Source organism: Sciurus carolinensis, chromosome 10 (assembly GCF_902686445.1).
Source record: "Sciurus carolinensis chromosome 10, mSciCar1.2, whole genome shotgun sequence".
In the NCBI taxonomy this organism is placed as follows: Eukaryota; Metazoa; Chordata; class Mammalia; order Rodentia; family Sciuridae; genus Sciurus; species Sciurus carolinensis.
The window spans coordinates 53,892,103-53,908,911 of NC_062222.1; the positions used below are offsets into that span (position 1 = coordinate 53,892,103).

At 37.7% G+C, this 16,809-nt stretch overlaps 1 protein-coding gene across 2 annotated transcripts in view; it reads left to right on the forward strand.

Moving 5' to 3' along the window:
- Slc39a8 (solute carrier family 39 member 8) overlaps positions 1-9,697 on the forward strand; it is a 79,346-nt gene extending 69,649 nt beyond the window's left edge. For both annotated transcript variants that reach the window (XM_047567053.1, XM_047567054.1), the window contains 3 exons: positions 5,071-5,278; positions 5,663-5,847; positions 7,883-9,697. In XM_047567053.1, coding sequence (XP_047423009.1) covers positions 5,071-5,278; positions 5,663-5,847; positions 7,883-8,032 — 543 coding nt within the window. In that variant the 3' untranslated portion in view covers positions 8,033-9,697. The remainder of the gene's footprint in view (positions 1-5,070; positions 5,279-5,662; positions 5,848-7,882) is intronic.
- Positions 9,698-16,809: the final 7,112 nt, after the last annotated feature.

Below are 16,809 nucleotides of genomic sequence, written 5' to 3' on the forward strand. Positions count from 1 at the left end.
TGCTATAAAATACATGCTCAGTGAATAATTAAGTGTTCTATTCCAATACCTCCCATATGACTTTGAGCAAGTTATTTATATTCGTAGGTTATCTCGTTCTGTATCTCTAAAATTATGATACCAGTATCTGTCCTGTTTCACTCATAAGGATATTGTAAAGGTCGAGAGAAGATGAAGTGAGCAATTGGAAGTGCTTTGTAAGCTGTGAAGTGCTATGTATTTGTAAGACATTATTACTTTGCACATTTCTGAGGCCTTTCCTCCTGTACCAGTCAACTGTCCGATTCATATAAACTTATTAACTTGGATTTCATACTTTTCGCAGTGAGTTTGACTTTCTGCCTAATTAATCTCCTGACTCACTCATACACCTTGAGCTTTAGTAGTGAGGCTTCTTCAAGAGCATAATTATGCCCAAGCTTATGCATCCTTGTTAATTTTTTCCTCCTTTCCTTTCAACAAGTCTCTGCACCCACTCACTTAGATAAAGCTTTCTTCACAGATCTAATTTTTCTTTTTTTTCAATAATTTTATTTAGTAGGCACATGAATATCTTTAAGGATCCTAAGTAGTAAATATTTTGTCTTGTATGTTCTTGGGCAGTTTTAGTTTTCCTGCCTTGTCATTAAGTCACGTTCATCTGTGCAACTCTGCAACTTCACAATAATCATTAATGGAGCACTCACCGGTTTATGAATACCATCCCACTTAATCACCACAACAATTCCATGAAGTCAGAAGTATTAGTTTCACCATTCTGCAGATAAGGAATCTGAATCTCAGAGAAGAAGGCCTCTTTCCCAAGCCCATGCTTGACCGCAAAACCCGTGCCTGCTAATTAATAAACTGACTTGGATTCTAGTCTGTTTTTCTTAAATCTCACCTGCCTTTACCTGAAGTCTTGTTAAACTGCATTTTATTATTCCCACTTGTATTACCATAATTTCTCCTTTCTAGGCATGGATTTTATGTTTCTTTACACACAGCTTGCATCTTCTGCTGGTTGACATTTATATTTCACTTCAACATCACTGTGTGTTCTGATGGGTTGCTACTTTTCCTTTTTGGCTTGATTTTCTTTTTATCAGAACTCTTCCTCTGCAAAACTATTTCACCATGTAACATGGGATATAAAGTTTAATTCTTCCACACAGAGGTTATTTGCTTTTGTTTCCCTACCGATAAAGCATGGAGCCAATAAACGATTACAACCTGCCCATTCTTCATGGCTGCTGTTGCCTCCCTCAGTGCAGAAATGCCGGTGCTGCTCTCTTGAGCCATTAAACAAACAAAACATGGTTCGCCCCAGTGGAGCTCTACACTCGCTCTCCAGTGCATGCTGTACCTTGCAGGTAGCCTGCTCACCAGCTTCACATGGTTAGCGGATGGCAACTTCCAAGTCTGCACAGATTCACAGTTCCTTCCTGGTGTTTCTCACCCCATGCCCTACTCCCAGCCTGAGTTTACTTTATTTTGTGAGTACTAAAATGCATAATGAATATTTAAACATATCCAGAACACTCATGAAAAATAAAAGGATAAAATTACCAAGATCATTCACAGTGCTATCTCTCAGGGAGAACCAGGACAAAAATTTTTGTACGTATTCTTCCAAGTATATTTCCACCAGGGTTGGGGATGTAGCTCAATGGTAAGGCACTTGACTAGCATGACTGAGATTCTGGGTTTGATTCCCAGCACGGAAATAAGAAAAAAAAAAATTGTTGCCAAACATATTTGCACTTAGAACATCATGGAATTACATTATTTTTATAAAAAGGTATCCACCAGCTTGCTGTTTTATTATGCTTTTTTTTTCAAAAATCTTAATATTTTGTTTCAGACGTGGAAAAATAGCTATTCCTCATCTGTACTCCTCTTCAGAGTATTTCCTGGCAGGTGTGAACTGTATTTATATGACCAGTGTCTGACCTACTTAGCCAAGAGTTTCTTTTTCTTTCCTCATCTTCCTCCTCCTCATTACTTTCCTTCCATTCTTCTTCATTTCCTTCTTTTTGTCCTCCCTGTCTTTGTCCTTCTCTGTCTTCCTCTTCCTGCTCTTCCTCTTTCCTTTCTTCTTCTTCCTGCTCTTCTTCTTCTTGCTCTTTCTCATCCTTGCTTGCCTCTTCTTCTCATCCTTGCTTGCCTCTTTTTCCTCCTTGTTTTTAATTTCCCTTCTTCCTCCTCCACATCCTTTCCTCTTCTTCCCCCCATCTTCTACCTGTGTTCCTCCTCTTCTCCTCCTGCAACTCCACCCTCTCTTTTCCTCCTCTCCTCTCAATTTCCTCCACCTTGCTTAAACTCTTCTACAATGAGCCCACTTGCTTCCTCCATTTTAATATCTTAGTACTTTATTTTTTTAAATTTTGCTTCCTCCTCTCCAGTTGATGTTGGGATTCTACTTAGAGCCTCCTCTTTTTTTCTTGAAACCCTTGGTCATGATATGCTTCCTCTCCGAATTTGGATTCCTCTGCACTTTGCTTTGATTTTTGTTTCCATGAATAACTAAGGTGAGTGAGACGTGTTGAGAGCTCTGCTGGAAATGGCACAGTAATTCTTGTTGGAGCTGCCCTAGAACTCAATTTTGGACATCAGACTTACCATCTTGTCACTAGAGTGAACTGCCTCATCAGGGCTGGGGATAGAAATAGCCTCATATTTAGAGTAAAATCAAGCAAGGAAGCAAATTACAGCAGCAACTTCCAGCAAAAATAAAGGAAAGAGATGAGCCCTCACTTATTTAACTAGAGAAACCCGAATTTAATGTTCTTTCTGCTCAGTGATTTAGCTCCAGGTGAATTACAAATGAACTCTTTTGTAAATGTTTGCCTATTTTGGTGTGTTCCGAACTTATTAAAAATGTAAGACTTTTATAACATTGGTGAGTATCATTTGGGACCTAAGCTCATACAACTAATAATGTGTTATATAAATAAAGTCAGTCCAATCTGCTTTAGAGCTAAGAAAATCATGCCTGATATATTAATGTAGTTTCTCTTTTGGATTAAAGGTGTTTATAGCATACTGTGAAAGTGATATCAGGTAGCCATGACTTGGTCTGGTAGATTCTTCCCTAAATCATCACCAGTAAATAAGGAAATTATAAATATATGATTAGGTAAGCCACATTAGAAGATGAAAATAATTGTTTTAATTCAAAGCAGTCTTATTAAGTGTATCTGGCCAGGAAATTTTTACAAAGCCCAGATCATTTTCCCTATGGCTTTTCCTATGATTTCTTTTGTGGTTATTGCTGGCTACTTCAGGACATTTTTTACCAAAGTCACCCACTGGACATGGACTGAATCATGATTGTTTATTATTCTGTGCATTGAAGAGTGGTTACAGGGTGCAAAGACCACATTGAAAGACAACATTGAATTCTTTTCATGCACATGATGTTGGCTTCTTAAAGTTGAGGAGATTGGAAACTGTTTAGAAGAGTTTTTTGAGAGAAAGAGCAGTTTTCCCTGTGAACTGTGTTTAGATCCTATTATAAACAAGAACCCTCTGTCCCTTTATAAGTTACCTCCTTTCTATCAGTGGGTAAATTCGCTAACCTTTCTGTGCTTTAATTTCTTAAACTCTAAAATGATAATAGTAGTTGTATTTACCTGAATTAGTTTAAATGAATGGAGGTGCTTAGAACAGTGCCTAGCATATAATGAATGCTATCTGCCTTTGCTGTTCCGAGTTGCGCTACAACATCAACCACAATGACAATGGCAGCTGTGTTCCCAGTCCTTCCATATTCATTTAAGACTTTATTTGCTCCAAGTGACTTTTGGTGGTGTCTGAAAACAAACAGCATCCTGCAAAGATGCAGATTGGCCTCCAGTGAACAGTGAAAAGATGTAAGATCTGAAGTCACTTCTGAAAGTGTTGGTCCCCAAAGTGTACTGAGCGATGGAAGGGATGTTGGAGTAAATGCAGAACCTCTTAGATGATTGCTCTGGAAGCCCCTCTCTGTTGAATATGTGTTACCCACTAACAAAACAGTCAGCCATATACTGTATGTCTGGTTTCTTCAACATAGAGATGCTTCATGAAGACAGAAGTGCTTTTTACTTCCATATTTTTCCATGGCATTCAGTACAGTGTTTTATGTATGGTAGATGCTCAATAATACAGATTTTGATTTACTGCTTATGTTGAGGTGGGGGGAGGAGAGTTAGAAATAAAATGTTCTCCAGTTAATTACAAACTGCTTTCCTGCTTGATGAATTTGCCTTTTCCTGCAACTTCTGTACAATGCTTTAGTTGGCATTTATCATTTGATTTTGTACCATTTTGCAAATTTTCTGAACTCTAAATTCCCACTAAGGTTTTGTTTTGTCATGGCATTTTCTATTTTTATTATTATTTCAAAATGGAAGGGCACGCTGGAGCAAAGGCAATCCTGCTCTAATAATAATTCTTGAAATTTGGTAAGAGAATAATTTAAATTGAGAGCTGGTAGGGACTGCATTTTTATAACCTAAGCACGAGGCATGTTACCTGTAATGGAGTGGAAACTCAACAAGTTGTTGAAAAATAAGTGTATCATTTAGTACATTCACTTCTTTTCACAGTGGAAGAAACTGATGATTTTTTCACAGAGTGGCATAGAAGGAACTATAATAAATATTCCTTGATGTCCTCATGTTTAATTGTGGATTTCACAGTTAAATTGTAACATGGAGAAGATTTTAAATGTGGTCTTTGAGTAAATTTCTTAATTTAAAACATGTGCATAAATCAGATGCTTAGGTTAATATCTGTTATGTTGCAGGAAGGAAGTTGCAAGAGTTTGCTCACATAGTCAAAGGGATTGATTTAAGGGGAAACTAATGTAAAATGTTTGCAAGAGGCTTACTCAAGATGAATCAATTGATGTACTTCCTTCCTCCCTACTGTGTTTTCTTTTTCTCTGTTAGATATTATGAAGGTTTTGCATCCCTGTGAAAGGCTTTCAGTTGAACAATTTGTCTCTCTCAAGACATAACCTAACCCATTTTCTACTTCTCTGTACCTCTTAGAAGTTCAAGAAATGTTGGTTATAAGGTTGATTGATTTTCTACTATTTTACAGGATGGAAAAAGGGAGTCAAGTTCATGTACCTGTTTGAAGGGGCCCAAACTGTCAGAAATAGGGACGATTGCTTGGATGATAACGCTCAGCGATGCCCTCCACAATTTCATCGATGGCCTGGCGATCGGGGCTTCCTGCACCCTGTCTCTGCTTCAGGGCCTCAGCACTTCTATAGCAATCCTGTGTGAGGAGTTTCCTCATGAGTTAGGTGAGGGACTCTACTCTTACATGGAATGAGACATTTCGGGTGACACATTCTTCAAATCCTGCTGATGTACCAAAATGAAGGAGCCCTTATTGGACATTGATGATTATCTTTGATCTCATCCCCAAATAGAAAAAGGCAATTCAGCTAGGCATGAAGGTGCATACCTGTAATCCCAGAGGCTTGGGAGGCTGAGGCAGGAGGATTGCACGTTCAAAGCCAGCCTCAGCAATTTAGTGAGGCCCTAAGCAACTTTGTGAGACCCTGTTTCAAAATAAAAAATAAAATGGCTGGGGATGTTGTTCAGTGGTTAAGTGTTCCTGTGTTCAATCCCTGATACCAAAAAAAAAAAAAATTCACTTCACTTGGTTTTTCTTCTTCTTCCAGGGGATTTTGTGATCCTGCTCAATGCAGGGATGAGCACTCAGCAGGCTTTGCTGTTCAACTTCCTTTCTGCCTGTTCCTGCTACGTTGGGCTGGCGTTTGGCATTTTGGTGGGCAACAACTTTGCTCCAAATATTATATTTGCACTTGCTGGAGGCATGTTCCTCTATATTTCTCTGGCAGATATGGTAAGAAATTTAACATTTTATTTTGTTGTAATTTAAAATTCACTGATGAACATCTGGGTTATGAGCTAAGAGTAACCTCCTGCTTTTCTTAGTGTGCAAGGCCTTTGTTGTACCTTAAAACATTCTCATTTGAACACATCTCACTTCTTGAGTAGCTTGCACTAATAGTAATTTGAAACTGGTTACCATTGATTCTTTTATCTGTGATCTTATTGATAGAGGTTGAAATGATTTCTTTTGGCTGAAGTAGGGTTATTTTCGCAGGCCTTCTTTTGCCTTGTGGTAGCTAAAACTTGTCATCTATTACATGGAATGTTTTCCCCCTCTTATGAAGATGTCACATTTGGAAGAGGAAAACTTGATAGAAGAAATAGCACTAAACAGTGAAAGCCTTTTGGGTTGAACTAAAATTACTACACTAAAGTTGTAAAATTAAATTTGACCATATTTATTTGTGTCAGTGGGTATTTACATCTATATTTATGCCTGTGGGTGTCTATGTCTTTATCTGTGTGTGTGTGGATGCTGACTTGAGTGTTTATGTATGTGTGTATGTTTAAGAGAGAAAATATCCTGTACATTTTTGAGTGAGTCATGGATAGCTTTCTGGAAAAAAAAATGTGCTAGTATATAAAAATCAAGTGATATTTCTTTTGTGTTTAGAAAAGGATATATTACATATATAATTTACTAATTACATTTCCTTCATCTATATTCTTAGCTCCCTAATTAGAACCATCTAGGTCTGTTCATTGTTCTCTGCAGACCCTGTTAAGAGCAAGAATTTCATCTCTTAGATCAATGGACTGCATTTGCATTTTTTTCATAAAATTAATGTGTCATACTATTTTATTCTAGATGGTCACATGTTTCTCTGATATAAGAACAGAATCTATGAGAGTTGTTTAAAGAAATTATACTAGTACATGGTGCTATATGTACTTCCATTATTTTTGCCTTTTCCCTGGTGGTTTCACATCTTACTGTCATTTTTTTCCTAGCAAGAACTTTCTTAAGTCAAGCCCACAGATTAACTGTAGAATTTGGAGACCTCTCAGATGCTTTGGTACAATTCACCACAGCATATGTAGCAAATCATTTTGGAAATGTGTTTTGAAAAGTTGACATTTACACATCTCCTTATATAGACTTTTCTGCAGACATTATTGCGGAGAAAGTAGATTTTTAAGTGAAATACTCAGGGTTTTAATTGTTTTTATACTTCAACAAGATTGTTTTAGTCTTCAATCCTAGAATAATGGAAAATTTATTTAAAACCCTTATAATTTTGTGAGGTTAGAGCAAGCTAAAGTAGACAAATTGAAGAAATAAGAAGTTAAATTTATAGTTATTTCTAAAAATTTATTTATTTGACTACTGTCGATATGTTCTAAGGTCAAGTCTGGAAATCTGTCAGGCATTGGGGACCCTGGAGTGAGCAAAACAGGCACAATAGCTGCATCTGTGGGGTTTTTTTATCTAGAAGGAGGGAAAGCAGAAATTGAGCAAACAAATAAATCACAGATAATTTTAAAATGCTGTGAAATAAAAGGAAAAGCAGTATATATGACGAGAAGGTAAGAGGGAATCTAGTATAAATTAGGAATGGCTAAGGGAAGTGTTTCAGGAAGATATGAATTAAGGTGAAATCAGAAGTGTCTAGTCCATTGAAAAATTGGAGAGAGAAGTGTTCAGGTCAGGGTTATAGCAAGTACACAGATTTTGAGGGAGGATGCCTCTGAGATCCTGAGAGAATGATGTGTGTGGATGCAGCACAGGAAACAGGGGAGAGAGGAGGAGGAGAGAGAGAATGCATAAAATGAGTAGGTCCCATCCTTCTGATTGACTCAACTGGGGAACGACACCACTGAACATTTTTACTCTTAATACCTAGATATTCCAATTATACACTCTATACTAAAACATGTAATCATCTGAAATAAATCATCTTCCTCCCCATAGAAATCTGGAAGTGATTGTTTTATGTTCGACCACTAGATGGCAACCGTTGTCTAACAAAACATCTTCCTTCTAGTTTCCAGAGATGAATGATATGCTGAGAGAAAAGGTAACTGGAAGAAAAACTGATTTCACCTTTTTCATGATTCAGAATGCTGGAATGTTAACTGGATTCACGGCTATTCTGCTAATTACCTTGTATGCAGGAGAAATCGAATTGGAGTAATAAGAAATGGAAGATGATGTCGTTAATGAAGGCATTGCATAAATAAAAAAAACATCTCCAAAGGGATTTTTATGTTTATCCTGTTTAGTTAAAAAGATAATTTTGTTTTCAACTGTAGGTCAAGAATACTAATTATTGCTTTCAGGTATGCGAAATAGGCCATTGTTTGTTGTTAAAAGACTTCAAAAGGTTTTGGGTTCCAGTCTGAAAGGTTTGGTATATGGGGATTTTGGTAAATACCTATTTTTCAATGTTTTGTGCATATTAGAAAATCATCATGAAGCAAGACTCATACATTCTGTAATCATTTAGACACATTAAGCCCAGAGATAAATTTACAAGATAGGTCATGTAAGGCTTTAAGACTTGGTAGGATCAAAGTTTCAGAGTGGTTTCCTTTCAATTAGTTTGTTCTAGTGCTTTCAAGAGCAGGTACCTTGAAACGTGGAAGAGAATCAAAACACATAAAACACATGATTCCAAGTGTTTTCTTAATGAACCCAAGAAAAAAAGATTGCTTACAGCATTTGTTCTGTGTTATGCTTCAGTTAGAAACTTGTAGGATTGTTTTGAAAACCATTTCAAAACAAAAATCAGGAACTCAACAGTGGCTTGCTAGCCCTACCATGTTTGGTCTTAGAAGTTTATCTTTAAGTGTAAACTCTACCCGACTCCATCAAAGACCAGAACAGATTTTTTTATGACTTATGTTATGGTTGCACCTCTTAGAAACAACAGAAGAGTATGTAAAGCTGGTGACGGCTCTGTCAGTGTGTCATGCCTGTGCATTGTGACAGTGAAGACAGCGGGTCTGGAGAAAGAAATTGAATGTAATTTTAAACAATTTACTTTAAAAGATGAACATAATTATTTAGCAGAGAATATTTTAATAAATGCAGAACAACAGCTGGACTGCTGTACATCAAGGACTGATTAACTAGAAAATATACATTCCACATGGGCGATCGAGAATCATTTAGAAAAGACTTCTTTTATGTTCGGCCTGCGTTTTTCCATATGGTATACATTGGGGAAAAAGGTAGCACATCATGGGTCTTTTCTCTGTCATTTATAAAAAAACAGAGTCTGTTTGCTCATTTAGCAGATAATAAAAATTTGGTCTAAAATTGAACATCCCAACCACAATTCACACTCCCAAGTCACTTAAAGAAAGACAAGTTGTCAGGAATATGATTGATAAAAGCCAATAATAATCTCAGGAATTGCATGTTTCTACAGATCATAACATGTTTTTACATAGCAATAATGCAAATTTGGTGAATGTTTTAATGTTATGCCAATGTATATTTTACTTTATGATTGACATCTTAAAAAAATTATTGTTTGACCAAACAGTAAACATCTTTGAAACCATGTACTGTGTCTTACATTATTCATTTAATACCTTTCTTTTTTTTGAGTGACCACCATGTATCTGGTTATGGGGGGAGAAAGAACTAGGAAACTGGTGATTTAAAAAAAAAATTTAGCAAATAAACACTATAAGGATTTATCATTGTCCATTTCAAGAAACAGAATCTATTGTTATCATTTCAGCATTTTACTTTCTATCTTAATAAATGGTTTTTGGCATTTTAAAACAGGTTGTATATTATTTAATAAACTATATACAAAATTATATTAAAACAAGATTTTTTTAATGACCTTTGATTGTGTATATGGATTGTCTGGGCTCTTTTTTTTTTTTTTTTTGATATTAGGGATTGAATCCAGGAATGCTTATCACTGAGCCACATCCCCAGACTGACACCCTTTTTAAAATTTTGAGACAGGATCTCACTAAGTTGCTGAAGTTGTCATTGAACTTGCGATCCTCCTGCCTCATCCTCCTGAGACACTGGCATTAAACGCATGTGCCACCATGCCTGGCTTGGGCTTTTCTATTCTTCCCATGTGTTTAATTAACCCCTGGCCATTTTCCTCAACCATGAGAACAGAGGCAACAGGGCAGTGAAGACTCAAAAGACAAAAAGAAAATTGCTGCTGGGCTTGGTGGCGCACAACTGTAATCCCAGCAGCTCTGGAGGCTGAGGCAGGGAGATCTCAAGTTCAAAACCAACCTCAACAAAATCAAGGTGTTAAGCAACTCAGTGAGACCCAATCTCTAAATAAAATACATAATAGGGCTGGGAATGTGGTTCAGTGGTTGAGTACCCCTGAGTTCAATCCCTGGGACCTACCCCACCCCCCAAAATTGCTACTTATCAGAGAAGATCAGAGATGGAAAACCATGGTTACATTTATATTATTCTGGATAACTTTATTTCAACAAGCATAAACCTGTCAGTCAACATATCTTATACTGAAGCATTCATTATATACACCAGTTGAATAGTCTATAATTTTTAGACTTTAAAGATGCTACCAGGACTAACCAGAAATGTTTCAATGTATCATATACAGGGTTATATACTTTTATTTTTCATTGTTAAACTTTTAGAAATGCCCAATAGCTAGCATCTATTGAGTATCTTATTAGACCCTGTGTTACCATAATAATGTGGCAAACCACCTGGAGAATCTCAGGTTCACACAGCAGTTTACTCAAGCTATAGGTCTGCTGATAGAGGGTCAGCTGATCTGGGGTGCTGTACTACTTGGCCTTGGGCTGTGGTCTGACTCTGCTTGGTCACTGTTACTGCTGGTGCTGTAAAGTCATGGGGCAAAGGGCAGAAGTACATAATTCCAGAGAGTGGAGAAGTACAAACTGGTTCAACCTGTCTCAGTCTCTATGAACTGTCTGCTGCTTTGTTTCATATAGTAGAACATATCTAAGAATAATAATATAGTGAATGCTTCTAGTGCATCTCCCTTTTCTATTACTTATCTCTAATTTCTTTTTATGGACTTGGTATTTTAGTTCATTTACCCATATAGATTACAACGTGGATGTAACACTGGTTCACTCTTACTGAAGATAAGTGTTAGAAAAGCCTCTGAATAGTTTGATTATAATGTTCTCTAGGTGCTTAGTAAGGGCCCTACTGAATGAAGCATTTCTTTCTTAAAAATTGTTATTGGTTCTTCTTAGTTATACATGACAGTAGGATCCATTTTGTTATAATTATACAAGCATGGAATATATTTTATTCTAATTAGTACCCTGTTCTTATGGCCATACATGATGGTGGGATTCACTATGGTGTATTCATAAAAGTATATAGGAATATTATTTTGGATTTATTCCACTCTCTTTCTTTTTCTTATCCTCTCTTATTTTCCTTCATTGCCTTTTGTCTAATTTACTGAATATCTGTTCTGCCCCTCTCCCCCTTATTGTGGGTTAGCTTCCTCATATCAGTGAAAGCATTCGACCTTTGGCTATTTGGAAATGACTTATTTCACTTAGCATGATTGAATGGAGCATTTCTGATTTACCACATTAAAAAAAAAAAAAAAAGACTTCTTTAGCTAGGAACTTAAATGTATAAAAAAATGAACCAGTGGAAATAAGCCCAAACAATATTGTGGGTTTATGAGATAATTAGCATGGGTGCCTGGGTGCATCCACAGAGCTCATTACTGATGGCTGATGCCAGGGGCATGTTCTCCTTGCTCTGCTTGGCATCCTCCTCCTTTCGGTCTTTTTTTTTTTTTTTTTTAAATTAGAAGCCTGCCATGATTTCTAGACTCCTTTGAGTTTGTTTAAGCTCCATTATACACCAAGAGATTCTTAACCCCTGTCGCTACTCTAACCTTGATGTTACTACAGCTGTTCTCTCACTTTTACTTAGCATTCCACACAGCTTGGGTTGCAATACTTGTGTTAGTTTGCTTTTTTCTTTGCTTCCTTTCTGCACCACGCATTGGTCAAGGTCATTTGAGTCCCTGTATGGAAGCCTCTAACTTCGGTATGACTCCAGAATCAGTGACTTTACTGGTAGAATTTGAAGTAAGCTAAGCAATTGGACAAATGGAAAATTCCAAATACCGCTCCATTAATTCTAAGACACACATTTCCCTTCTCCCTCATATTTTAACATTTCCAAATGGCATGCTATAATCACTGACAGATAGGTGGCACTGTGAAAGCCGTTAACACCTGCATGAAAGTGAGAACCATTTATTGAAATCTGGTTAAGGCGAGGAAAATGTCAGTACCACTGTTTAGGATTTGATGGAGTATAAAAACAGGTGTCTCAACATATAAAGCTTTCTTTCTTTCCTATAAAAGAAGTGTGGAAGGACGGTGCAGGGCTGGCATGACAGATGTGTGGTATCAGGAACCCAGGCTTTCCTTCTGTTCGTCAGCTGTGTTGCCTTAAGATTGTGATTCCACTTTCAAGATTGCCTTGGACTCTAAGATGGTTGCTAGGAATCCAGTCTTCAAGTGTAAGTTCAGCAGAGTGGAAGGAGGAATGGATAGAAAGGCTAAAAGTTCACATCTATTCCTTTTTCCTCGTGAGGAACTTTTACAGACGTCGGATCCAATGACCTCTACTTACATCCACTGACCAGAATCAGTCACAGGGATGTACCAACCTGCAAGAGAAGCTGGGAACTGTTGCTTTTGGCTGGATACATTTCCCCAGTAAAATCAGGATTCTGTTACTAAGAGGAAGCAAAAAATGAGTTTTGGGTGGTTGGCCGTCTCTCAGGTCTAGACAAGTTTGCATGTTTCACGTGGGAAGCTCATTACTCAAGATGGTTCTGTTATAGCCTGTTCAGGGAGCTGCTGCCTTTGGGGATTCTCCTGGATTTTTTCATAGCAATCCCTTGTCACTCTGACTGTTTTAATTATACTGGCCAATCTGACCAGTCTTACCTGATGACTAGTTTCTACAAGACTAGAGACTTGTCTTTATAGTTTCTTGGTCTTAGCCTGTTTTTTTATTTGCCTTGAGGAGATTCTGTTTTTAACAGGATGATCTAAATTCTAAGAAAACTGAAACAAAACTCCTTTTCTGTGGACTTTGATCTTTGTGTTTAAAACTCTTCTGATTACTGGATTCCCATCCAGAACTACGAAGTTAAGTACTATCTGCAGAAATTGGCAAAAACAAATATTCAAATTTATTTATTTTCTCTCCCTTTCTCTTGGTGGGTTATTACAGATATTTAGTATAAGAAAGGTTGGGTCTGAAGTGTTCTTTGTTATCTGATTTTTGTAGATAACTTTTTTGCTTTAGATCAATTTTTTTTTGGATAAGCAAAAATAGTTTTGTAGATAATTAACTGAGCTATTCAGCAAGTCTCAAGTTCATTTACTTTGCGTATGCCTACTAAGAACACCAAGGAACAATTTAAATAGGTAGTGTTCGAGTGTCTTGATCTATAGTGTCTGTCATTGTGAGTGTGTGTGTCATCCTCACACTGTACAGTCCAAGTTGTGGTAAAACCTGAGGAAGGCCACAAGGAGGATTTGTGACCATGATTATATCCCAAAGGGAATGTTTTATCATGGCTTACGGGAAAGAAGAAGATGGGTAAAATTGTGACAAAAACGAAAAATATGTGGATAAAGATGAAAATTGATGAATTACAGAAGAAAATCTCTTAGTTAAGAATTCAAGGGCTGGGGTTGTGGCTCGGTGGTGGAGCACTTGCCTAGCATGTGTGAAGCACTTGGTTCTATTCTCGGCACCACATATAAATGAATAAAATAAAGGTCTATCAATATCTTGAAATGTATTTAAAAAAATAGAATTCAAATAGGAAATCCTTCCTTCTCTCAAAAAGCAGAGAAGGCTAATTAGATGTCTTGTCCTCTATTTTGTGGCAAACTCCTTCAGTGGGCCCCACAGGACGCTTCATGGGTGCTCCCTGCAGTTCCAGGAGATAGAGGCATAGGGTAGGGCTGACCAGGGGCTATGGAGATGAAGTGAGGACAGTTGTTCAGTTGCTGTTGCTTTTGGCTGGACCTTGTCCTGCAGTATGTTGGGACCAATGACAGATAAGTATTCCCTTGGTCTAGTATGAGTCAAGCAGAGGGTGAGAGATCTGACTTGGAACAGTGTAAAATCATGTGTAAGAGGGCAACATCTTGAAGTCAGAGTGCATTGTTCAGTGACTTCCAAAAAATCAAGGACTAAGTCAAATGGAAGAATTGAAAAACTAGAATACATCACTGGAAAGGAGCCCCTCTGAAGAACCTGGAAGTGCCAATAACAGGAAGGCTAATCAGTGTGACAGCTTAGAGCCATATTTTGAGACTGTTAAGTAAGAACTTACCCCAACTTTTTCTCTTCCATCTAAACACGTAACCCTGGAGGGGCCAGAAGCCACAGTTAGCAAATAGGGAATACAGAAGTCTTACTTTTGAATAAAGATTGCAGTACTGATGGATGCCATGGACACTTTGAATAATTGACTTGAGACTGTTTTTATTGACTTAAAGTGATGGAAGGATTTTATCTTCCCCCAGAGTCCTGTGTCAGAACAGTCCTTCCTTATGCCATTTCAAGTTCCATCCAAGTATGGGATAGTTAGTCCCTATCCCCAAGCAGGCTTAAAAGAACAGCAAGGAGTAAAATCAAAGTTGTTTTTATTCACACTGTGAAAGCTTCATGTTAATATACTGATTATACATGCACTTTAAAAATTAGTATTCATAATAACCCTATGAAATGGGGTTCTATTTTTAATGCTAGGCCAGACGGGAGCTGAGAAGTGACAGAGAGACCATATGCTCTGCGTGTGTGGCTGGGGAAGACCATGCTCAGAGTTCTACCACCTATGTTGCTGGCCCCTTGCAGCAGCTGCACATAGCAGGAGGGTCCCTTCCTCCAGCAATATGCCTCAAATGCCTGGGGCTAAAAAAGTCCAACATGGTGCTTCCTCACCATAAAGGATGGATGCTTAAAGGAATTCTGTCCATCATGGTAGAGCTTGCATGGAACGACTGAGCTGAAGTTGAGAGGCGGTGAATTAATAATGGTATAGGAAGTGTGACCCAAACAATCTTACTTTATGGTGATGGGACTGTGTGTTTTCTACAAGGAGGGCATAGACTTTTCAACTGTACTAAGTAGAGTTCCATTCTCTATCGTTCTGTATCTTGTTTTTTGCCTGACAAGGCTGATTTACCTGAAAATCGATGGGTTTAGTCAAATGGGGAACTTCAACAGGAGACTGGAGGAAGAATGGAGAATGAAAACAGGTGGTCAGTTTCTTTGACTGTCTTCCTACAGGTCTCTTTGGGCTGCCTATGTTGCTTAAGAATGCCTTCTCCTTATTTTATTCAGCCACAAAGAAAAATAAATTATGTCATTTGTAGAACAATGGATGGAACTAGAGATCATTACGTTAAGCAAAATAAGTCAAACTTAGAAGGTCAAAGGGCATATGTTTTCTCTCATGTGAGGAGATTTGAGAGAAAAGAGGAAAAGAAAGGTGTGGGGGGGGCAGATCAGTAGAGAAAAGGGACCAAGGGGTGGGAAGTGGGGAGGGAGCGGGGAAGTGCTGGGGAGTGATATTGGCCAAATGATATTGTTATATTGTGTGCATGTGTAACCGAAATCTGGTTCCTGATGCCAATTCAATATGGAGGACATGGTTTTGAGAAAAAGGAAAAACAAGTTTTTTTGCTTTGCTAGCAAAGGAGAAGCACAGGGGACTCTTGTCCTAGAGACTGTGATTCTGCTCATCAGGAGGAACAGGGGGATTTTGATGGAGCTCTTCAAAGCTTCCATTCCAGATGTGCCTGAGGGGTGTGTGTGTGTGTGTGTGTGTTCCCAGGGCACCTTGATGGTGTGTTAACATTCACTTGTTAATTTGGGAGATATTCACTTCCTAGATCCTCTCCTTCCTGTGGAGCACAGGTAACTCAAGGTAATCTTGTTCCCTGCCCCCAGGTTAGGGAGGGGGAGAGGGAGAAAAGGAAAAGGAAAACTTGCCCCTTTTAAAAATAAGCCTCAGAGCTATATTCAAAAGGTGAAGTGGATCACTGTTACACATGTAAGAATATGTAAAAACAAATCCCAGCATTATGTACAACTATAATACACCAATAAGAAAATGTGGGGAAAAAAAAAAGAGAGAATGACTTTTCCTCCATAGGATCTAGCACACTCACTACTGAGTATATATACTAAGGAAATGAAGTCACTAGGTTGAAGAAAATTCGCACTTGCATGTATGTTGCAGCACTATGAACAATAACCAAGATATGGATTCAATCAAGATGTCTATTGGTGCATGAATAGATAAAGAAAATGTGACATATATACACAAAGGAATATTATTCCACTATAAAAAAGAATGAAATCCTGTCAATTGTTGGAACATAGATGGAACCAGAGGATATTATGCTAAGTAAAATAAGTTAGGCATGGAAAGACAAATATTGCACATTCTCATTCACATGTGGAAGCTAAAAGGCTGATTAAAAAGTAAGGATCACCACAACGTGGGAAGGATGCGGAGGTGAGAGAATGGAGACAGGATGGTTAATGGGCACAGGACAGGGTTAGACATAATATTCTATAGCAGGAAAGGGTAACTATGGTTGAATAACAATTAATTGAATATACCAACATAGCTATGAATGTTCTCAACACAAAGAAATGATCATGTTTGAGGTGATGTACGTAACAAAAACCCTGACCTGATTATTATGCACTGAATAGGTATATTGAAATGTCACCCTGTTCCCCATAAATATGTACATATGTCATTATGTGTCAATTAAAAAAATAATAAGTCCTTTTCCAGAGTAGAGCTTCTTATATTACTGTGGTGAAGGCCTAGCTTGGGTTTCTTATTTCCAATTTGTTACAGGTTGGTATCTTTGTGAATAGAATGCATAGGAATTACTA